Here is a 25,580-nt window from a genome sequence, read left to right on the forward strand (position 1 = left end):
AAAATAAAAAAACCTCTCACAATCTGTTATTTCATACTAGATCAAAATACATCTTGAATTATTATTTAACTGGAGAGACCTAGAAAGAGGGCATTAAACTCTTTCATTAAAGATGTTTTAATAACCATTGTTCTCTGAGTAGCGTGAAGTGGTGTCTCACATTGGGAACACTTCCTTTTCCATTTCCTAAGATTGGCTGGAATCATGGATGTGAGTGTCAGGCAGAGTGCAGAGCAGACTCACCCTCTATATTTTTGGATGACACTACGCTATCAGTCACCTCTTAGTCGCTACACAGGAGCAAGAAAGGTGGTCTGGTGAGACGCTCACTCATGCTACTCAGAGAAATACAAATAAGTCTAAAATCTCTTTCTCACCATTTGTTTCATGTATCATTGTTAGACAGGCCTGTTCCAAATACCAACTGTCCCACACAGGAGAATCATGAGCAACAGATGCTCACTGCTGTGCAGATAACCTCATTGAAGACCCCTCTGGAAAGGGCCCATGAGGTGGTGAGCCCTCGAGTAAGGATTAGTATGTTTAGAGTAAATAATACTGTACAGGGTTTCAATCCAAAATGGCTTGGAATTGAAGAGCCCTGCTTTTCATATACCAGGCAACCTGCTGGAATAACTCAATAGTGCAACTAGTTCTAGTATGATAGTTCTCTTCTCAATTGTTGCTGGAAATTTAGGCTACACATACATTATACAGTACTATTGCCTCTAAGGGAATGTTAATATTTGACTCCAGCAAGGAAACGGTTTGTCTGATGTTGAATTGTGTTAAACAAATTTGGTTGTTTCATCTGCTTTTGTTGAACATTTTTCTCTTTACAATCCTGCCCTTGGTCTAGATGGGACAGTGTGAGAGATGCGCTGGATGTCAGGTTTTATCCCAGCACTAACCATCCGGTAAGCCAGACTAACTTTTTTGCAACCCCTCAGATTCATCTTGTAACCATCTTGTGAGCCGTTGGGGCTTACAAGATGGGGTTCAAAATGAAGCAACGTGTAGTTTGCTTAAATACCAAAACTCAAAAATTCTGATCACAGCTGCCATTTCTCTTTCATGATAAAAGACATAACAAATGTCATATACAGGAGCAAGCTTACCAAGAACAAAGGCAGACCATTGATCAATATGAAAACAAACAGGCTACAGACATTAAATGTAGAGGAAGGAAGAGCACAGCCCGGTGCTAACACCACTGAATGTATTACTATACTTGAGACAGGAAGCCAAGGTATTTGACAGACAATAGTTTTCACAAATGGAAGTGACTCAGCAGTCAATATCAGTGATGCCATGTTGCAGTGGTGGAGCAGCGATAGTGTGTGTGAGATAACGAACAGTACAGGAGAGATGCACATTGATATGAGACATCATTCAACAGCCATCAAGGAGTAAAGGCAAGAGGTAAGAGTAAAATTGCTTTTGTATTTAGCAAGCTGGTGTTCGTGCAGCAGAGAGAACCTTAATGATAAAAGTAGATTTTATATTAATGCTGTTATGTTTTTATGTGTTTGAAAATTTAACCACAAAGCCACTTAACAGCCACAACGTGACAGCAACAGCAGTCTTGCTTAGCATAAACTCCAGGAGAGGACAGTAAGAAGATTAGGAAGACAACATTACGAGACTTAATGTCTACAAAACATAAGAAAGTAATCACAATTATATAACTAAAACTCCTCGCAGCTGGTAAAAATTGTAAGTGAAACTGTCATTTTGTAATTTGTTATTTAGCTTCAAGCACTAGGGCTAGAATCTTTCAACAATGGGAGATAAGCTTTCCTCATAACGTTTGCTGGCAAACTTCTATCAAGCCCTGAAGCCATATGAGAAGACTTTCTCAACTGGATTAAAATTACATTTCTGACGTTTGTTTTGGCCAAAATGGCCATGGAGCTACTCCCTTGACACCAAAGTAATACAGCCGTCTTGTCCTAAAATGACAGCCTCAGCATGGCACACTTTCAAGCTTTATATAAGTGTAATTTTAAAGTTGTACTTGGTCCAAGCTTGGTCCAATTTAATCAACAAGAGATGCTTCTGGACGTTCTCTCTGGCTAAATTACAATATTCCTTAAAAAATAGGAATGTACCATAGCAAACATATGACAGTTTTCAGGAAGCAGTGTTGTACACTTGGAATGTGACATCTACTGAACTTTGTTAGAAGCTTCCCTCCTCTCCCTACTCTCAAATGTAAACATGATTGTTCCTCATTCAAAGGTAGATAATAGAACACGATAGCAGCTGAGTTCCACAAAAATAAATGAAGGAAATACGTGCGTGCGCTAAAACATAATGAGACTGGCCCAGGAAAAAGAGAGTCAAGCTTTCAGTTATGTGTAATCATTCTTACATGGTTTGTTTGTTATAGATCTGTTATGATTTTGTATTCTTAAGGTTAAGGGTGATGTACTTTACCTTTAGACAGAGATCACGAAACTGGTGCGTGATTGGCTGAAGAGTTTTCTAAATCAGATATAAACCAAATCACCTGGGCTTTCCAGCGAGAGTTGTTTTCCCTTACATGTGTGTTAAATTCAAATGATGTGTTCTATAAATCCATCTTTCTCCAGTAATCTTCAACCTAACCTTGGTAAATGTGCTGTAGAATCAAATTATCAGTGTCAATCCAATGTTTACTTTCCTTCCTGCTCTGTTTTTAGCTAATCGCTAACTCTGGCTGTCTGCCGTTTGGTGCAGAGTGTACAATGGGTTTTAGGTTACACTATGAGAGCAATGAGACTGAACCACAACATTAAAGTTAGCTATAAACTAACTGCAGTCAAGTGATAATTCTCTGTAGCCTCATCGCTACGACATGGAAGTGGTCATGTGATCCATTGTCAATATAAATATATTGATTTTAGCTGCTCTAAAGCTGCATGACTAAATAGAACAAACCGACCCTCTTTAACACAGGACCTTTAAAGATCGGTTTGTCGGGTATGTTTCTGTGTTGCCTCATACTCAAACAACACATGTATGCACAATTGTCAACTATTTCTGCTGTTTCCCAAAGGAAAAGAGATAAGAGTCGGTGACCTATTACCTAATGATCTTTCGTGTCTGTGTTTCCCCCGGTACCTCTCTTAATGTTTCTTCGTCTGAAAATGATGTGCCTTACTTTCTGGCATTTCCTAAGACAGCCCTGCAGCTGTTCTTTGTATTGCCTTAGTAATATAATTTGACTGATTTGACCAGCCAGCCTTTGGCAATTTTTCTTCTCAAACTTCTACTGATTTTGATCACCTTTAGAGCTACATTTAGGACTAACTGTGCTCTAATCATAGATTGTAAACATAATGGATGAAGCTTCGGGACCTGTGAATGTGGAAGTGCCTTAAACCTGCATTCTATTTATTTTCAGCAGGCGGTGACTCCACTGGTTGCAAAAAGAAGTCAATTTCTATAGAAATCTATGGGGAAATGACCCTACTTCTCACTTGATTCAGGAAATGCTTTAGGGGCGTGGCTACCCGGTGGTGTCCATGTTATTGTCTTAAACTTTGACCCTCTCACTGTGTGTTTTCACTTCATCAAAGTTAATTGGAACATTTAAATTGCTTAAAAAAGGCTTATTCAGCATAATGGAAATGCACTTCAATTAGCTACTACTAGGATGAGCTGGAAAGTTGATTTTCTATATTGCCGTAGATGCAGATGAATGGCGGCAGTAGCCTACCCGGAGGTCAGCGCTTACTAGCCGGGGAAATCTCCACTGGATGACTCGCTTCAGAAGGGTTGAAAATCGGTAACTTTCCCTCTTTAGCATTTAGCTTAGCACAGCGCTGTTGCAACGCTGGCTTGGCCGCGTCATCCTCACCAGCTCCACCCTCTCGTCAAAAATCGTCACATCCAGTTGCAAAAAAAACAAGATTGCAACGCTGTATCGCCAAACTCAAGGCTTTAAAATGGTAGCTCACAAACCAATGGGTGACGTCACGGATGCTACGTCCTCAATTTTAACAGGCTATGGCAAAGCATGCTGCTGCCTGCTGCTTTGGCTTTCAGAGTAAAATGTAAAAATTAATGTTGAGCATTACCACTTGATGCATTTTCATATAGACGGCTTTGATGTTTGAAATATGTGTTAATATAAAGAGTGCATATAGCCAACCTCTGGCATTAGTCAAGCTGGTAAAATTATTTCCTTCCAACGTAGGATGTGAGGCTCCCTTCTTTGATGTGAGAATTACAATTGGAAACCCCACACCTCTCTTTCCACAGTGAGTCCCCTAGAACAATGGTAGCATGCCCACACATGTGTGTATGTGTCTTGGATGGAGGGGTTGTACATTAGCATTTATTGTCTCATGCTTACAGGTTTTTTCCCTTACGCCTGTTTGGGTCCTTCATACTCTCCACTCCCCCATCCCTCCAACTACCCACCCCATGGAAACCCCCTCATCTCCAACACCACTTAACACTTTCTGCAGGAACATATTATTGATGTTTGTTATAGTAAATAGATAATGGATGACACTACCTTAGTGCCTTCTCTCACCGGGGCGGGGGAATGATCCTCAGTTGCAGGGTGATAGAGGTGTGGGAGCATTGATAGAGGCCATTTTCATCAGCAGTCAAACAGCTCATTTTATGCACTATCACTAATGGACAGGGCTATCATTTATGAAGGGTAATGCCTTTAAAAGGGACATCAGTGGAGGCTAATGATCTGACCGGCACTCTGTTAGAAGCAATCATTTTTGGGATATTGAGACTCATAGCTATATGAGGCACACTTTCACTGATGAATGGTGTTCTTAACAAATTTATGTTGAAGGCTGATTATTATCAAGAACTCTATTTTGACTGGTTCATTTACAATGGAGATGCAAATCCAGTGAATAAAAATACTGTAGTTTCCATTTGGGGTTTGGTCCCCAACTTCTCTCTGTTTAACACAACAACTTTCTGTCTCACCACACAGAGCATGGCTTGTTGAGATCAGCTCTCCTGTGAAAAACAAATACATCTCAGACCTATCTGGGATGATCCTCTCCCCTGTGAACTCTCACTGTTGCAAAAGTCCAGATATACACTTAGATATACTTCCTGCTCATCCTGAAATACATGCATGCAAGTTCCTCAAACACATATGTTCACTGTAGACACACCCTCTCCCCCTTTTATCACTGTGAGATTAAGGTCCCTACAGCACCCTGTAAACAAAAACATAACTCACTTGCACTTCTCCTCTACTGCCTGAATGAAATTTATGGTTCTCAGCTCCACTAAATCACAGTGTGTGAGTTCTCAGGGGAGGCTACAAGGCTAATACACACTGTCCATGAATACCATCGGCAGTGAGGCCAGTCCTATACGTCTAAATATAGTCAATTCAGAGATGGATGGGTCTAAGCTGAGCAGCCATAGGGGATGTGAAAACACCTATGAGGCTGCCGAGTGTTTGATAATTGTAGTCAAGCCAAGTCAATTTTATGTATATAGCCCAATATCGCATATTTGCCTCAAGGAGCTTTACAGTCCCCCCACCGAGAAAAACTTTAACAGGGGGAAAAAGTGGAAGAAACATCAGGAAGTGCAACAGAGGATGGATCCCTCTCCCAGGATGGACAAACATTCAGTATATTTTTGCAGAGAATAGAGCACACTTGTAATTCAACATACACTTATGCCATAAGAGGTAGAAAACTTCCAGTTTTGATTCACTCCATTGTCCTTCCCATGTCCTGCAGGCCTGCTTAGGACCACGTGTTTCTTCAGTAAACCAGGGCGTAGGCCATTTGGCCGCCTTGTTTTGGCAGAACAAGGTGTAGATGTGTGAGGCTAGAAAGAGAATTTGGACTGAGGGGGCAATTAGAGGGACGACAACAACATGAAGAAGCATGGCAACCGGCTGGATAACACAAACACTTCAGTCCATCAGCCTTAACAATACAAGGTTAAAGGAAATGTGTTTCCTCCCTCCGGAGTGAAGGGCTTTACACACTAGAAGTGTTCAGCTGGCAGATATGTCAAGAGTGTTAACCCTTGGAAGGAAACCTGAATTCAGTTAGCACATGAGGTATTAGCTCCCTATGGCTTATTGCAATGTTATAGTGTTACTCCGGATTTCCACTGAATGCAGAACAGCTGCGGACCGGCTCTGCTGCGTGTCTCCTGCGTGCTCCGCCGTCCGTCAATACCCACCAGGTCCGGATATGTTGCGGCACAGCTGCGGCCATGACTGACAGCTGTAGTCACCAATTCAGGTAGAATAGAACCACAAAACCAACAACAGTTTATTTCCATCCAGAGGAGTAGAGGGGAAACAACTCTGTGCTGTGTTTTCAAGGTGTAGTGCAAGGAAAGCTGTTTTGTACAGTGCAGCTATTATTTTTGTCTCGACAACTATTGGATGGATACCATGCAATTTGATGCAGTCCAATATTTGCTGACTAAATACCTGAAAGATTATTTCAGCCTCAACATGTTATATAAAATCTCACAAGTGATTAGTGTTGACCTTTCTGCTTACACTATAATGAACTTATAATATAAACTATGTAACACTGTTACAGACATCTCCTTTCAACATGATGAACCTCTCAAGTGCAATTTGTCAGATACCTTTATTTTGACACTGCCCTCTGGCAATTGATTACATTTACTTCACCATGACTGTTACAGATCAAAAACAAATTGTACAGCCTCACAGAGGCTACCTTGGCTAGACTATTTATTGTATGCTTCCTCCTGCATGGTTCAGGTTCTGTTTGTGATTACGTTGCAGACTCACCTTGTCCAAATCAAGGTGAAGCACTAAAGCTTGATTAAGGGAGCGGCATTGTACACTAAGCACCAGCATGTGGACATCTGTACAGTCTTGTTATTAAATGAAAATAATTTCTCTGTCAGACATGGATGACCATGAGGGGAGGAAATGCATAGAGATCTCTGTGTGCTTTCACCGCAATCACCATAATCATATCCTTTTTTATAATGAAGGTAAATATATCCACTTTAAATGTCTGGCAATGAAAGAACTTCTATAAGCCCTTCAGTGTGAAGTGGTTGTGAAGTGTTAAACACGTCACATGTCATCTTTTTTTTCACTGAGGCAGTTTGAACCACATTTAATCATCCTATCATAAAACACCTTTAGAAGCTAGAATCTCATCGGGGAGTCAAGCCAAAATGAAGGATTTGTTTAGGCCCAGTAATGCTGCAATAACACATCAGCAGCTGCAAAGTTCAAGCAAACAGAAGAGGCTAATCCTCAGCATTAGCAAAAATTGGCGTCAAGTTTGAGCACGGCCCTACATTCGCTAAGAAGGTAGGCCAGCTACCCTGTATGCTCTGAGCCTGATTAGCTTCCTGATTCTGCAAAAACATGCCTCTGATCTCCTCAGAGCTGGTTTCTCAGTGATGAACTCTCCATCAAACATAAATTTGTCCTGCATCAAAGCTGCCGACAACACCACTGGGCTTACAGGAGGCATGGGATTTTTATCCAAATATTGTATTTCACCCATTTACAGTCCAAACAAAAGAAAGCGAGGATCCTTGAGACAGTCGTTCCTTTAGAGATTAGAGAGAATGATGACTCAGATAAATCTGATTATGCAGGACAGAATAATGTTGAGCTGGTCAAGAGCAACAGCCTGAATTTGATGAATCCATGAATCACATGCAGGAACAGGGACATTGCGGATGGGGCTAATAACAGCACTGCGGTACCTTGAACTGCTTATTAAACTGAATGTGTCAAACAAACATCTTTTTTTTTAAGATTATTCGGGCATTTTAGGCCTTTATTTCCATAGGACAGATGAAGACATGAAAGGGGAGAGAGAGGGGGAATGACATGCAGCAAAGGGCAGCAGGTCGGAGTCAACCCCACGGCCGCTGCGTCGAGGAGTAAACCTATATATATATATATATATATATATATATATATATATATATATATATATGTGTGTGTGTGTGCCTGCTCTACCAACTGAGCTAATCAGGCCACTCAAACAAACATCTTTAAGAATTTATGGATACGTGGTGGAGGAGGATGTCACACGTCCTGTCATATTATGCACAAATTGGTTTACTTTTAATGTAAAAACATCACTAAAAATTCATAGACTGACAGTATTCTGCCGACTTGGAGGGTGGAAGTAACAAATGCAGCCTCTAGTTAACTGCAATGCCAGCGGTGGTGCCAGGACCCCAGGAAGAGCCTTCTGTTAATATTGTCCAGTGGCCACTTGTGGTATTGCAACAAAAAATCCCCCTGCGGCCCAAAAAGGATTTTCCCCATAGTCCACCGTTGTAAAAGAGACGTCTGTAAAACTGTTGACAGGGCACCTCGAACTGCAAATAGGGTCGGTTATGACTCTTTCTATTCTGAATTTTTAATCCATGGAGTTTTTGTATTTAAAAAAACTTTCATCTAGCCGAGAAAAGTGATTTAAAAACCTATAATGTCACCACACATGTCTATGGGCCGAGCGGGAACTCGCGGGCTGGGCCAGTGGGGGAAACACTACTGCGCATATTCAGTAGGCCGCATATCATGGAAGTTAACCTGGAAGCTTAGAAACGTTTTTGGCGTATGCGCCAGGCAAGCAACTCCATTGAACTAAATAGATGCCATTTTGGGATCTGGTATCCAGTTAATGTAATACATCCATGGGAGGTGCTAATGCAATTATATTTTTTATTATAGTAAATATTACAACATAATACAAACAGTGTCATATTGAACTTTCTATGCTCACTTCACAATATGTTATGAGGCTTTCTTGGTACAACAGTGTTGTGAAGTCTGCCTAGGTAATAGTCTAGTTAATCTGCATTGCTATTTTTACTCGTTGTGAATACGAAGGCCACAAGAAGTAATTAGGTTTTGTTTTTGTTGTTGTTGGGTCACTTTTATTCATGACATGCTAACGGCAACAAAGGATTCTATTCATTACGCTAAGCTAAGCTAGCGGCGGCGGCGCCGGACTAAGACAATGCATGCACTGAAACAAAAATGCGTTTGCCCACCTATATAAATATAGAGGAAACGGTGAATAACCCTATTTCAACAAACGGTGGCATATTCCTTTAAGGCAATTTATCTTTATCTAAAAAGGCTTTATGCTACTTTTTTCCCCCAAATGCAGTAGTACTACCCAATACCTTTAAACAGACTTTGATGTGTTGTCAGTAACACCATGTCATGATGATTTTCTCTCAATTCTAAAATATCTCCTGTTCCTGCCAGCTACAGCAGGCAGCTGCACTACAATCACGATTATTCAATTGCATCTTTAGTTTCTGTAACAGCCTGTAGATTGTGGTAAGATTGATGTATCATGATGCTACAGATGGCAAAGCTCAACTCTCCTTAATTTCTCCATGTCCACGTAGTAGCTGCAGCTTTTCTAACCACATGAGGGTAATTTCTACTTTCTACTTTCTACTTTCTACCAGTTCATTGTAGCTTTATGTAAATCAATGTGACAGGCCATTTCTAACAGCGACAGTGAGGCCTTTTAAACATGTTAAAAGGGATGACCTTTAAAATCATGTGATCCCAGAGAGTGAACCAATTATCTGCATTCATGGCTTAAAAACATCAAGACATTTTTCATTGATCTGATGGGCTTTGTGGATATAATGTTGATGAATTGCATGTTAAAGCAGTGTGTCAAAAACGCAGAACTGTAGAACTTAGCAACAATCAGCAATTAACCTTTCATGTCTACATTTCCTTTCTGGTCTTTCTCAGTTTTTTGCACCTTTTCATTGAAAAAGTCATTTATGACTGTCAGGAATAAAAGCAAAGACATAATGATCATTCAGGATATCACCTCGTCTTTCCAGCACACTTATATGGTTTGCACGGAAAATATGTTTAAAAATATATAGCATTCATTTATATAAAATATATATAAAAAAAGAAAAACATGACTTGAGACTCCAAAGCCTTGTAGACCATGTGAAAGTATGTCTTAAATAGCATTATATGAACCTAAATGATCTGTGCTCCATTATAAAGTTTACTCATCACAATATTGTATATACTGTAGTCTAGTATACTGTATGTGCAAGACAAAAACAAATGTTAGCTGATGAGTCTAGTTTGTGTCATTTCTTTTCATTCCAACCCCACGAGGGCAGCTCATCCCATTCCTGCATACTCTCATTCTGTAACCTCCAACAAACCTTCCAATAGACATTAACTGTGTGATTGCACTCTTTATGAGTGGAGATTGGGTCGGGTGGTGTGTTTATGAGCGCAGCGAAGCTTCCAGATCAGCTCATAAATGTGATTCATGATTGTGTGTGATGGAGATGTCCTCAGAGTTTAAGGGCTTGAACAGAGGACACAGACAGAGAGGGTGGATTGGGGCAGCGGGGGAGTCATAGAATGTAATGTGTTGGTTTGGTCTGTGCAAGGTTGGTAGAAGAGAGCAGTCTGGAGTCGAGGCTCCTGGGTAAACTGGAATCACAGACAGCACAATCTGTCTGTCCGTGTTTATAAAATTAGGGGATAATGGTCTCTTCTTTAAGTGCCTGATTTGATGTTTCAAGTGTTTCAAGTGTTGAGTGATTGTCAGCATGTGTGTGTCTGTGTGTCGGAGTAAGGATTTGTCAAGTGTGTCTTCCTCTCACATGTTTTCAGAAAATAGCATCTCCAAAGGTTTGCTAATAAGCTCACAGTTGTTTGCCCAGATTGAAATGTATGTTTAGATCAGAATTTACACAGATTGTGCTGGACTTTCCAGTTACACAATTGAACAAAGGTTATGTCTGGTTAACGGCGTGAACTTGTTTCAGTAAGAGCCAATTGATATTTTACTATATTTTTGTCAATATAATATATTAATATATTGTGGAGCTGTGTATTAGTGTGTCGTCACAGATCATGTTGCTGGCCAAACTCTACTAGCTTTTTAAAACTACTAAAACCCTGACTCAAATGTAACTGTTTTAGAGCATTTCAGAATATCTTATAAAGATGCTATGGATGATGTAATCTCATTGGGAATCTTTTACCATACTTTATGACTCAAGACATTCTCTAGCTAAAGAGAAGGACTGCTTTGGGGCATTTTAAATGAATTAGCTTTGAATTTGATAATTATTGGTCACAAGCACTTTGTCTCTCTCTCTCAGCTAATGCATTAGTTATATAATGTGATGTTTCTCTACTACCAAGTCAATAGCACAGATGGATGTGCCTTTTATGTGTATTTACTTTATGTCATTTAATGTGGCAATGTTTAATGTATGTTTTTATGACTGTATTAAAGCCCTTCTAGGGACGGGCATTAGCAATAGCTATAAATGCTGTGATGCTGTACATTGGATATTTGTTGCACAAATGTCTATGTCGCAGCATCTGCCCGTATTCAAACAACATTAAATGAAATGAAAAATGAAAATAAAATTATGACTCTGGAAACATAAAGGTATGTGCCTGATCGAATGGACCCTCAGAGTATGTCTGTTCAAATGAAGGCCAATGTTTATTGCAACTGTAGCAGATGATTCCTGTTTTTGACAGCATGTATAAACTCATGTGTGACAGGAAGGAGTGCTGTGTTTTTCTAGTATTTTCAAACTATTGTCCCTAAAAAACATAGTACAGCTAAAGACTACAATCATTGCCATGCAGAGATCCATTGAGGCGCCTCTGTGACTGTTGGGTAAAATTGGCTCAATTTTATGTGAGTGGCGAGTCACTTGCTACCTGCGCTCAGCCATTTCAACAAAAAAACTAGTTTTTTTGTTCAAACTGCTTTGCTTCTTTGCTCGCAAATCAAATGCTGTATAATTTAGAGCCTTGCTTCGATTCTCCTGTGCCCCTCTCACTTACGGCTCTTGAAGGAGGAGATAGTAGCATTAAATGCATCCTGCCATTTTCTGCAGGTCACCAGTCACCACCACTAATGGCTGTACCAAGCACTACAACCATGCTGCTGATGGCTGGAATCAGCAGTCAATGATGCTGAGAAGGGGGGGCAGCTTTCCTCTCTTTACACACATTGTCTTTCCAGTCAAACATCTAAGCACAGTACCAAAGTAATACTTCTCAAATTGTTGCACAAAGAGAAGTTCAAGTGAGTTGAAGGTGTAGCAGAAGTGGAGAAAACCAAAAGACACTGGCTATATACCTTTTTCACGGCAGACATGTTGACATGTCATAGTAGGAAAAGCACAGGTGTGTTCAAAATCAATAATGATTCCACTTAGGAGAGGCCCTGGTATTGTGCATGTTGACTCACTGAAATAGCTTAATGGGACACTTGATGGAATTGAGCCATTGTTAAGGTTATCAATTTCAGCTGTGCTTTTCCTACTATGACAAGTCAAAATGTCTGCTTTGAAAAAGGTCCATTAACCTGACCCAGAAAAAATACTGTGTTGAGCTGAGAACAAAGTGATATCACCCATGTGCTTATGATTCATTGTGCTGTGGTCTGGTCCAAATCCCCCATGAATACTGAACTACATATCCCATATACATGGTGAGATGTTGCTTCATAAAGTGCTCATAAATCTTAGTTTCTGGCAGTGTTGTACGCGAGATCTGTCTTGGTCTCGAGACCACTTTTTGAAGGTCTTGTCTCGGAATCGACCGCATTTTTACTTGTCTTGTCTTGGTCTCAGATAAAGAGGACTCAGGATTTTATTTCAAGACTGGTCAAGACCATAACTGCTTTTTGATTATTTTATCAAGGCATTTCTCATGATACAATTATGGCAATGAAAGAGGTGAATGAAGAAGAATCTTAATTTGTTTTCTGTGGGTGGGGTTTTATGGGACTGTGGATCTTTCACATCAATTTGAGGAGTGGTTATGGTTAGCATTTTCCACACTTTTTATCGTGTCATGCAGTGTGGGACTCACAATGGTCTGGTCTTGATCTTGACTTGGTCTCGCCCTGCCTTGGTCTTGGTCTTGACTCTGTCTCAACCCCTCAAAGTCTTGTCTCGGTCTTGATACAATCATGGTCTTGGTGATGACTTGGTCTCGGTTTAGGTGGTCTCGACTATAACACTGGTTTCTGGTGTAAAATAGTTTTAGGTTTGTGATTTGTTTTTTTGGCAAGTTGACAAAAAGCACTGCTCAAGAGCCACTTTTACAAAGAGTGTGTATACTGTATGGCTGACCCAGATAAGAATTCTGGGAATGTCTAACCTATAGAAGCAGGGATTTCAATAAATGCAATTCCTTTTTGAAAAGTAAAAGTAAACCTGGGAAAACTGTCAAGTCCAGTGTTTTTCCAGTATCATACAGCATGTCTCAACAGGCTTTACAAGGCCCACAACAATAGCAATGATTTCCAACCCAAGTCTGTGAGAAACTGAAACAGCCACAGACTTTTCATACTGTATACATACAAAAGAATTACAGTGTTATACAAAGTCGTGTTTCTCACATGCCCAATGATTGTAAATGCATTCTTCTTTATCTGTTTAGCAAGTTATTATTGTTCATGTATTTCACCTTTATGTCGATGCCAATGATTAACCTATTTATTGTAGACTTGAAAACAATGGCAATTCTGTTCCTATGTCAGTATCAGCTACAAAATCCCTACAGGTTGGAAGAGGAATTGTCCATTACCGCTGTCGTAATGTCTCATTATGTCTTATTCAAACTACAGATCCATCACCTGATCTGGCAAGCTTGCATAATGTAATGTAATGGACAATTACGCTTCCAACCTGTAGCGGGACTGAAGCGGGAAAAGTGCTTTAGTGTTGCTTTAAATGTCCACAACTTTTTTTTGAACAGATTCAAAATAGAACTAAATATGTTTAATCCAACATCATGAACTGGGAGGCTTTGTTTCACTTACCAGTAATGCATCAAGGTGCATTTGAAATCTAAACTTGCAGCAGTATACAACATATTGTAATTGAGATTCTTATAGAACTTTTGGAGTTAAGTGCCAGCAAGGCTTATATTCTTTAAATCTCGTTGAGGCAGAGCTTTAGTGGGGGGCTTAACAGCTAAAGTCAGGAATTAGATACACAGGAATTATGAGTGCTACTTGTACTAGCATCTTCATGACTCTTAAACAAGTTTCCATTTTTGTCATTTAAAAACCTTACAACTGTTGTTTGGTGTTATTTTATTCTACAAAAATGATTTATGCACTGAGCTCTATAATTCATGTTATTTTGTATTGGTGGTAATTAGACCACTGGCCAATGTTTCAAATAACTGAAAAATTAGCTTTTGGAGCCATAAGTGATTCATCTAACAGAAGTAACATCCAGAGAATGTCACATAAATCATTCTTTGGTTTAACACTGCAATCTTTGACATTATCCAAGCGCTCTGGGGAAAAAAAGTTTCTACTGTATCAATGTAACAATTTTCAGTCCCTAACAACAAATATGTAATACACAACCTTCACCAATCGCCAAACTCGGAGATTCAAAGTTTTCCCCTTACTGCATAAAAATCTACCTGATTAATCATCCTAGCAGCAGGTCCAGAATGTGACTCAAACACAACTCGACAACTTCAGCGGTTTACCAGAACTTCTGCAAATCATGTGAATGCAACAGATAAAACTCAGTGTTATGGATAATCTGGTCCCCACAGCAATTAAGTACAGGATGAAACCCGACATGCCGTCTAACTAAGCCGCATCGTTGCTGTCGTGCAGGGCAGGGAAGGCCTGAGACTTTGACACCATGGTTCCCTGTAATATGAGACAGTGAATTGAAGTAAAACATGTATTTTTGTGTAGTGTATGTGTGCATAACCAAAGACAGATTACAGACTGGGCATTAAAGGAATTAATACCATTAATGATGACTGCATTCCACTTAGGTGAGTGTAACTGTGTGTTACAACTGTGCTTTTACTGCTTTGACTAGTCCACGTACAGTAGGTTGTTTGTTCCTACCTCTATACGACCAACATGACATTTCCTAAATTAGCACCCCTTCCCAGTGGAAAGAGATCAACACATCCTCGTACCTAAACAAAACGGTCCCAGTTTTAAACATGTGGTTAACATTGTGAAATGGTCACAGTTTGGTTAGGTTTAGGAAAAGATCATGGTTTGGGTTAAAATAACTATGTTTGTTATGTAACTACAGCTACGTACGTATGTGACGTAGTTAACGTACAGTAGCGCAATGTAGTTACATACAGTACAGGCCAAAAGTTTGGACACACCATCTCATTCAATGCATTTCCTTTATTTTCATGACTATTTACATTGTAGATTCTCACTGAAGGCATCAAAACTATGAATGAACACATGTGGAATTATGTACTTAACAAAAAAGTGTGAAATAACTGAAAACATGTCTTACATTCTAGTTTCTTCAAAGTAGCCACCCTTTGCTCTGATTACTGCTTTGCACACTCTTGGCATTCTCTTGATGAGCTTCAAGAGGTAGTCACCTGAAATGGCTTTCCAACAGTCTTGAAGGAGTTCCCAGAGGTGCTTAGCACTTGTTGGCCCTTTTGCCTTCACTCTGCGGTCCAGCTCACCCAAACCATCTCGATTGGGTTCAGGTCCGGTGACTGTGGAGGCCAGGTCATCTGCGCAGCACTCCATCACTCTCCTTCTTGGTCAAATAGCCCTTACACAGCCTGGAGGTGTGTTTGGGGTCATTGTCCTGTTGAAAAATAAATGATGGTCCAACTAAATGCAAACCGGATGGGATGGCATGTCGCTGCAGGATGCTGTGGTAGCCATGCTGGTTCAGTATGCCTTCAATTTTGAATAAATCCCCAACAGTGTCACCAGCAAAGCACCCCCACACCATCACACCTCCTCCTCCATGCTTCACGGTGGGAACCAGGCATGTAGAATCCATCCGTTCACCTTTTCTGCATCGCACAAAGACACGGCGGTTGGAACCAAAGATCTCAAATTTGGACTCATCAGACCAAAGCACAGATTTCCACTGGTCTAATGTCCATTCCTTGTGTTTCTTGGCCCAAACAAATTTCTTCTGCTTGTTGCCTCTCCTTAGCAGTGGTTTCCTAGCAGCTACTTGACTATGAAGGCCTGATTCGCGCAGTCTCCTCTTAACAGTTGTTCTAGAGATGTGTCTGCTGCTAGAACTCTGTTTGGCATTCATCTGGTCTCTAATCTGAGCTGCTGTTAACTTGCGATTTCTGAGGCTGGTGACTCGGATGAACTTATCCTCAGCAGCAGAGGTGACTCTTGGTGGTCCTCATGTGAGCCAGTGTCGTGGTAGCGCTTGATGGTTTTTGCGACTGCACTTGCACACATTCAAAGTTTTCGCAATTTTCTGGACTGACTGACCTTCATTTGTTAAAGTAATGATGGCCACTCATTTCTCTTTACTTAGCTGATTGGTTCTTGCCATAATATGAATTTTAACAGTTGTCCGATAGGGCTGTCGGCTGTGTATCAACCTGACTTCTGCACAACACAACACAACTGATGGTCCCAACCCCATTAATAAGGGAAAAAAATCCACTAATTAACCCTGACAAGGCACACCTGTGAAGTGAAAACCATTTCAGGTGACTACCTCATGAAGCTCATTGAGAGAACACCAAGGGTTTGCAGTGCTATCAAAAAAGCAAAGGGTGGCTACTTTGAGGAATCTAAAATATAAGACATGTTTTCAGTTATTTCACACTTTTTTGTTAAGTACATAATTCCATATGTGTTCATTCATAGTTTTGATGCCTTCAGTGAGAATCTACAATGTAAATAGTCATGAAAATAAAGAAAACACATTGAATGAGAAGGTGTGTCCAAACTTTTGGCCTGTACTGTACATAACCTTACAAATTACACAGCAGAAGATATGCAATAAGATTAACATCTACCCAATAAGGTAGGATTTGAGCAATTGGAGGTATATGGAGGTATGATTCAGCCATTAAATGACTAATACAGTGGTGAAAGAGTTGATACTATCCTGAACTCAGCCATGCCATGCCCTATCTTGCAATGTTAACCAAAGTAAAAAATCCCAGTGATGTTGAATATGAAAGGCGGCAGACTGTTGATTCAAAATGTAATACTTTATTGCTATGGCCACATCAACATTGACAATAGTGTGTACTGTGCTCATAAAACCATAAAAGCCTGCCGTTAGGGCAAAGGACAGTACAACAGAAATCAGAATGTAAGGCAGGAGACACAGGCTCACTAGAAACTGTCAGGTAGATAACATCAACAGAAATGTCAACCACTTTTAAAGGTTTATCAGTTTGTCTGCTTGGCTTCATGTTGATGAACTGAATCTGCCAATCATTAAGTTGATTAGATTCACTGTTAAGATGAGGACTAATGGTAAACATGACTGGCTGTTTTGTTGTGTTTGTTGGTCATAACTACCAAAGCTGCAGCAGGAAGAAGTCACTTCTGTACATTATGCATAAAACATAATGTAAACAAAAAAACAGTTGATGTTATAACACTGACAGTAATAAATCATTAGTGACATTTTAATGCTAAGTTTTTTTCACAATTCAGTAAAATGCAAGAAAACTGGTGAAGGGATTCAGAACACAACATACAATACTGCTATGGCGTATAACTGCATCTATTCTGCCAAAACAAGGTACGTGAAGCAATAAGACTTGAAGAAGTTTTACTAAGAGCCCCCTTCTAGTTGCCGTGTAAAAAATGACTGTGGTCTCCAAGTACCAAAGGCATAAGCAGTGTGACATTGTTATAGTGCAGCAGAGATGTTGTCTGGTTTTTTTCCCCACACATTTTCTTTCTTGTCACAAACATGATGCCTAAATGCAACTACGTCCGACAGTTGCGGTCAAAGATTTGGGTGTGCTACACAGTATGCTGGTAGCGGCAAAAGTGGCCTCGAGCCTCTGAAACGTTTTGCAAGATGACCCTGCATTTTTTGCCTCCCTCCTCATTGAAATAACTGGGATGCTGTATTTTTGCATGCAGTCTCAACATGGAAATTTTACATATGCAGATTTTGCTCTAAACCTGCATCAGCAAGATTTTCACCCAAAATGTCACAGCTTTCCCATCACCTGGGGCACATTGTACATTCTCCCTATTTTCCAAAATGTAACTCTGAAGTCACATATGGTTAACCCACATAAACTAAGTAAAAATATAATGATATAAACTTGAATATATATTCAATTTTATATATATATATATATATATATATAACATCATCAAGACATCATCATCAAGTGATGATGTCTTGATGATGATGTCTTGATGATGTTTTGATGAGTGTGTAGTGTGTGTGTGTGTGTGTGTGTGTGTGTGTGTGTGTGTGTGTGTGTGTGTGTGTGTGTGTGTGTGTGTGTGTGTGTGTTATTGACATTTATCTCACTCTTCCATGATTACATGACTGCTTCCAATAAAATGACTAAAGAACTTACAATAGGACACAACACAGTCCTCAACTGAGCAAGAGTGACTCTGTAGAACATAAAAGATCAAAGCCTTTCCCTTGTGGCTATTGGAAGGAAGTTTGAACAATATCAAATAGTCATAATGACCTCATGGGAAAAACCTAATCTTTTTCATGAACAGGCCTTCACTCTGTCTGTTTCTTTCACTTCTTCTCACACACACACACACACACACACACACACACACACACACACACACACACACACACACACACACACACACACACACACACACACACACACACACACACACACACACACACACACACACAAACACCACACTTTCCTTTCCCTTCCCATTGTTGTTTATATTACAGCACACACCCTCCACAGAGATAAGCCTTTCTGGTAATTCCTCTACATTCTGTAATCATTAACGTTCTGCTCTTAGGGACAAGTCTGAAGGACGATACCATAAGGAATCAGAGACACTTGAGAAGAGCTGAGCAGAAGCACCAATCATCCTGAGGTCAGTTCTACTCTGATAAAAGACAAACATGCTGCTTTTTTAATATAAGTGTTAAATGAGCTTGTTTTATTGTGATTGTTCTCCATGTTACAGTGAAATGCAAAAGAGGGAACAATGGTGTACACAGCATTGTATACACTTCTCTGGCTTCTAACTGCATTCGTTACACCACAAGGTATGTGAAACTATTTGAACCATTTTAAACTCATTTGTTCAGTAGACATATTTATTGAAGAAAAAGTCACAAATTTGTTGAATCTTCAAAATGATCAGAGGTATACAGGAGGAAAGAATCTCTGGATTCTTCCTCTAAAGGTTTAAAAGGAAGATCTGGGTGTGATACCCTAATAATGTAAGCTATAGCAGTGGGGTTCTGCAAATAACAATGCTAAACCAACAAGAAGCTTTTGTTTCCTTTAAATCTCAGTACAATATTTGTTTCTTTGTCTACAGAGTTGGTGACACTAAGTGTGACTCCCAAGATTACTGCAGAGTGCGGCAAACAGGTTACCATAAACTGCAACGTGTCCTCATCACGGCATGGACTATCAATCAAACACATGAACTGGTCCCAAAACAACAGATCTTTTTGTTCTGTGGACAATGAAGGAAATATCACACACCACAGGCACACTCTAAGTCACTTCCATTGTGAGTATAAACATGGACAATTATCTCTCATCTTTAAGAGAGTGCAGCCACTGGAGAGCGGAGACTACAGGTGTAAACTGCAATCCAACCAGGGAGCTAAGCATCAATATACAATAGTGGAGTTACAAGGTCAGTGTCCACAGCCATTCTTATTTAGACAAACAGTGATATGTCTCAACACTATTTTGTAAAACTGCTATCATGAATGTACAAAATACAAAGACACGTCTGCTTCTTTAGCTACTTCCTCTATTGCAGTGGTGGCATAATTATTCAGATTCTTTACTTACAGTAATGGTGCCCTGTGCAGTTTTCTACTAAACAAAGTCAAATATTTACATTCAGGCTGGGTTGCACCAACAAAGAGTCATTAATTCTAAGATTAGTTCTAATCAGTTTATCAAAACTAGGCAAGTTATGTACTTAAGGTGATAAAACCTCACTATTGCAAGCATTGTGTTATCCTTGAAGTCCAACAAACCTGTTAAATGCATTTACTTAATTATAAAACATTTGAAAAGCTTATTTATTATAAATACTGTATTGTTTACATTCACCTGTGTCCTTCTGCACTGCCTTTGTTGGCTCATTTCTGTGTGTTTTTTGGCACACTTGTTGATCACGACAATAGAGTGAAACCATTGGCAGGCCTACAGTATGTGTAGTGTCAGTATATAGTGTGCGTGCACAAGACAAGAAAAAGGTACTCATAAACACAGCTCCATAGCAAACTAGTGGTCCAAACTCCAAATGGTAGAAAGTACAAAATGAAGTGCTGTTGTTTACTTTTTCAATTTTGAGGTACTTTACTTTACTTTACGTATTTCAATCTTCTGATACTTTTTACTTCTACTCCACTACAATTCAGAGGCAAATGTTGTAGTTTTTATTCCACTACATTTATTTAATAGCTTCAGTTACTAATTACCTTGCCGATTCAGATTAATTATACAAAATATAATCAACAAATAAATATACAATGTATTAACATAGGTTAAGATGAGATCACATAAGACTTTATGATTTCACAGGCTAGCCCACAGTAAAAGAGGTAATTAAAATTTGCTCGACATTTACCTTTAAGGGAAAGTAGTACCGCTAACCCCTTTTATTTTGTTTCAATATTTTTTATAATGAGTTTTGTTTTTTTCAACTTTTGATTTTTATATTTTTTTAATATTTTTCTTACATATTTTTTTATATTTTCTTCAGTTTCCTCTTATTCTGGTTTATTTTGTTATACTTTGTTGCACTGTGACCTTCACTAGATTTACCATTAGTCTTCACACTCTTCCTCCCATAGAGGTTGATTATAGCGATTCTCACAATTCCCAACTTGAAATGGTCCACAAGCAGGCATGCTTGGTAGTCCATATGCCCTACAACTGGGCCGTTGTGTTCGGCAGGCAGTTGTGCAATTACATTATCATCTGCAGGAGGCTTTCTGGGGCAGAAGTCTCACTGGTCATAACTGGCAGGAACCAGTTGTCCACCAGTTTCCATCCTCAAGCCACTGTGTTCATGTCACCTTCCTTTCCAATCCACACCATGATCTGGAAGTAAACAATGTGGCACTGATATTTGGTTAAGGACTCAGTTGGAGGCAGACGTTCTGGGAAAATTTGGCGGTAACGATTTTCTTGCTAAACAAGGTTGTAGCACAAAGAGGCAAGTGAATCGGTACACATAGACTAATGTGTGGCGAGAGAGAGAGAGAGAGAGAGAGAGATTTGTTAGGCATTGAAGTAGGAGAGGAGGACAGCATCCAACTGCGTGTCCTCAGTTTTTGATACTTTGTTTTACAAAAATAAGTGGCCTAAAATTCCCCCCCCAAAAAACAATGGACATAGTATTGGATTATTACTCCTCATGCATTGATTTTGACATTGACATATTTCTTTAAGGCGTTGGTAAATTACAACTAAAGGCTTGATCATTGGTTAATAGGTAATGTATCAATGTTTTATACACAAATAAAACTGATACCGTCAGTTAAAAACCACCTTTGAGTTGTCAGGTCTTGGAACATTTCTCTGGCTGGTTTTTCATCCTCCACAAGCATCAGGAAGGCAACTTCAATGGACTATTTTCCTTCTGAACTGAAACTGCAGAGCATCTGAACCAAAATGAATTGTTACAAAAATTATGAATTCATTATTAACAACTGCAAACTAGTGGCATATTAGTAAATCATAAATGCACAATCCCCTTTTAAAATAATGTACTCATTCTGGTGGAATTTTGATATTGTTAACTGTTTATTAATGACTTAATACTTTTAAAATGCAGAACTGGTGGCTTTTTTAGAAAATGAGCCAGCCGGTCTGCATGAATTGCTAATTAATCGATTTTGGTTTGCAGCTCTTTTGCAGAAAGTAAGTGGTTGAACCACCCAATTACAGAATTTTCCTGATGAATTAAATTGCTCAATAGCTATAAAGACAAAGCTTAGCCGATGAAGACATTAGTTAAAACATATAAATCCTTATGAATTACCAGAATGCCTTTAATAAAATGTAGTTTAATGTACCTACTAGTTAAGATAACGTAAACAACTTTATAGACTGTACTGTTGGGCAGAGTAATATATTTAAATAAGCATCATGTTTTATAAGCCCATCATGCGTTTTGGGTGTAAAACAATGCATGCAAAGTAACTAGTTGCTATAATTGCTAAATAGAGAGAAGTAAAAAGTATGTTTATTTTTACTAAAAGGTAGCGGGTAAAGTAATGTGGAATTGCAATTGCACTACAATATTTGAGTAAATGCACCTTCCACCACTGCTTCCTTGTGATTGGTATAGATTTGATAATGGGAATAATCAGTGAGGTACTGTGGGTTTTTGATAGTTTCACATGCTAACTGAGAACATTAAGTGTCCCTAATGTTCTGTACATGAAGTACATTATTGAAGTTAATTTCAAAACTCTTGTTATGTTCTTCCTCTCAGAGTGTTGTGGAATCGTTGAGGGTGTTTCGACTAGTGACGGTCCCGCCTGCACCTTCAAATACGTCTACCCAGACGGAGATGTGCACTGGTTTCACGGCTCCCATCATCTCTCAGATGGGTCTGTGAGGCAACACACTACTAAACATTTGGACAAAGGGGGTTGGCTGACTATCCATAGCTACCTTGAGCGGAAAAGTTCAACTGTGCCCTACAACTGTTCCTTGAAGAGCACCACATCTGGTAGATACATTACAAGCACTTTGGTTCAGCATCCAGAATTATTGTCAATAATCAGATCACAGGAAACTACACAACTGTTCAGGAATGGAGTTGGATCACCAGGACCTATGTGGACATTTTTGTGTATTTCAATTGTACTTGCTGTCACACTGAAATAATGGATTTGTCAAAGTAATTCCACATAATGGAGTGTAATAAGATATCAGGGTGAAGCGATGATTAACATTGATAAAGAACAATGAGGTACTCAGAATTGTGTATATTTTAAATTTCAGGCAAACAATGCTCTCAGTTAAGTGAGTCATCACGCATGGTACAAAGGTTAATTAGTCTTGACTGAAGTGAACAAGGAAATGAAAGACTGCTGAGAGGCTAATACTCATTAAACTGTGTCATATTTGCTGTGTGAATGAACGCTTTCTGCAAGAAAAATAAAATCTGTCCATCTTGAACAGAATGCAGACATCAAAAGATTGGCTCTGCCACGAATTCCCCTCAGACACACAGAAGCCTTTGTGTGAAATATCAAATAACAGGACGCAGGAAATCTCTGTCATGAAACATGTCTGTGTGTTGTTTGTGGATGGATGCTGCCCTCTGGTGAACTATAGTCTGAGATGTGGCTGTGGCTGCTGTTTAAGGGGCAGAGGACTGTCCACATGGAGGGCAAAATGGATGCATTTACTTCAACATACAGAAATTGAACAGGTTTCATAGGAACAATTTTTGGTAGAGGTCGTTCCACCGTTTACAGTAAGGTCTGTGGTTTATTGGGGCACTTTTTGTGGAAAAAAATGCTCTGAGCATCCTGCCTGCATTTCCAAGCATGTCAGTTTTATCGGGGTGGTTGCAGAAATCTCAGAGATTAATATCTCAAACCTCGGGAAACCAGACCAAAATTATCTGCATGACTACACACCACTATAGTAGTAAAATGTACTTCGTCATATATGAACAACATGCAGTGACAGATAATGTCTTGTCAGAGTTGCAAAACTGTATTCTTTTCATTTTAAATCTGACCAGTAGTCAGTGTGATAAGTCAGAAGACAGATACATATCATTTCCCTGTTTCCCCATCTTCAACTAGCCCTCTGTCTTTGCAGGTATAGCTCAAAGCTGAAGGACAATCCCAGTTCCAAGGCTAAAACTCTGCCTCTTTAACGCCTCAGTGCCCTCTCTTCAGACAGGACAGTTAAGAACCTTTTCAAGTCAGAATGACTCTCTGCTAATGGCGTCACTAAATCAGTGCCACGCAGGGGCAGGTTGAAATTTTAGCAAGATGTTGCTGCAGCTGAGAGCTCACTGAGTGAATGACTACGAGGTCACCTTGACTATTGTAGTGGACAAGGATAGACACCTATATACACAAATATACACACACCAGTCCAGATAAGTTGAGAACTTGAATGTTTGTGTTTGTGGAGTAAACACACATTCTTTGGTGATTTTTTGTGAAATATTATTTTTGACTAATGACAAAATGAGATTGCACTGCAAAAGCAAAGCAACTTACATAATATGTCACAAAACTAAATTATACTTTCACAGTCAAAATGGCTGAATTTTTAAATTAACTCTTTAATCAAACATGGAACCATCATTAATGAGCTTTAGAGGGAGATGTTTGATTGATCTAATGCATTATGACATATCAACACTTTATTACTTATTGTTTTATATTGTGATGTTCAAAAGAATTTAGCTTACATTAAACATTCCTAGTAAGTAATTACTGCTGTAAGCTTTCAGAGTGGAGCCTTTAAGAAGAAATAAAGAATTTCTTTCTATGACAATTTTTTTAATCGTGTGATGAAGGCTATTTACTCTGGCTTGGATTGTAACTCATTTGCAAGTTGCTTTGGACAAAGGCATCTGGCAATAAATAAATGTAAGTGACTGTGCATCCTAAAGAAGGCAGTATGCTAAAACAACAATCTTTTGAAATAAAAGCGTGATTTGGGAGTTATGTTAATCTTTCTTAGCAAAAAAAACATCTCTCTTTCTCTCTCTCTCTCTCTCTCTCTCTCTATATATATATATATATATATATATATATATACATATATATATATATACAGTATATACTGTATATATATATATATATACTGTATATATATAACATTCCTGAACCGATGCATCTCAGAGGGAAAAGTGTGCAAAACAAATATCGGTCGGAAAAAATAAAGTCAGGGATGAAGTCAAGCTTTTTTAGATGGGACAGAAAGTGATATATTTTCTAAACGTCATGGCTTGCTCATAGATGCAACATGGATGTAATGTAAGATGCTTAAGTTGTTCTATAAAGTCAAGATCTGCAGTTGAGCTTCAAAAAAATTTGTAAAAATGGGTAATAGAGAAATTTCACCTCAAGTTCTATTCAGTAACTATTCTTCAGCTTTTGGGGATATTACATTGCCCTCAAATGGAGTTTACTCAGTTGTCATGGAATTATAGATTATGAAATAAAAAAAAAAAATCTGAGACGTTCCATCTATGTTTGTTTCATATTTTGTTGGCTTTGATCCAAGCAAACGTGAACAATAACTCTTGAAGAACTCATGGACCTTGGAATGGGACTGTTTTGTCAACTGTTGTATTCCAGTAAAATATTTTCTTCTGCACATCAGAGCGTCTTGGTTTTCGGTTATTACCAGGCAACAAACTGCATCAGTGTCATTCTCTACTTGTAGCATGCACTTCTTATCACAAGAGGGAGCAAGTTACACACTTACAGTAACAGTCATACTCTGGACAAATATTGATTCCACACTGCTTTTCATTTTTGATGGTAGGCTGCAGGGTTAAAAGGCAAAAAATAACTGATGAGTGAAACTATTTAACTGTGCACCAAATAGTTTGCATGATTACTGTAGGTTGGTGTAAAGATGGTCC

General features: G+C 39.1%; 1 protein-coding gene across 3 annotated transcripts; it reads left to right on the plus strand.

Annotated features, from left to right (window-relative positions):
* The first annotated feature begins 1,297 nt into the window (after positions 1-1,297).
* LOC120562642 lies at positions 1,298-24,478 on the plus strand. Of its 3 annotated transcripts, none has more exons than XR_005639813.1 (5): positions 1,298-1,422; positions 18,765-18,842; positions 18,936-19,017; positions 19,296-19,622; positions 22,446-24,478. XR_005639813.1 is itself a non-coding variant. In XM_039806499.1 (4 exons), exons 2-4 carry the CDS (start codon positions 18,957-18,959, stop codon positions 22,841-22,843), a joined length of 786 nt encoding a protein of 261 aa, XP_039662433.1. In that variant the 5' UTR covers positions 18,671-18,842; positions 18,936-18,956; the 3' UTR covers positions 22,844-24,478. The 3 variants fall into 3 exon arrangements, 1 of the variants encoding a protein (XP_039662433.1); XR_005639818.1 differs by lacking the exon at positions 1,298-1,422 and adding an exon at positions 17,465-17,538; XM_039806499.1 differs by lacking the exon at positions 1,298-1,422 and having other exon boundaries at positions 18,671-18,842.
* Positions 24,479-25,580: the final 1,102 nt, after the last annotated feature.

Source organism: Perca fluviatilis, chromosome 1 (genome assembly GCF_010015445.1).
Source record: "Perca fluviatilis chromosome 1, GENO_Pfluv_1.0, whole genome shotgun sequence".
In the NCBI taxonomy this organism is placed as follows: domain Eukaryota; kingdom Metazoa; phylum Chordata; class Actinopteri; order Perciformes; family Percidae; genus Perca; species Perca fluviatilis.

Coding starts and splice junctions, on each gene's coding strand:
- LOC120562642 (XM_039806499.1), top strand. CDS start 18,957: ATGGTGTACACAGCATTGTATACACTTCTCTGGCTTCTAACTGCATTC. Junction 19,018..19,295: donor TGCATTCGTTACACCACAAG/GTATGTGAAACT, acceptor CTTTGTCTACAG/AGTTGGTGACACTAAGTGTG. Junction 19,623..22,445: donor TACAATAGTGGAGTTACAAG/GTCAGTGTCCAC, acceptor TCTTCCTCTCAG/AGTGTTGTGGAATCGTTGAG.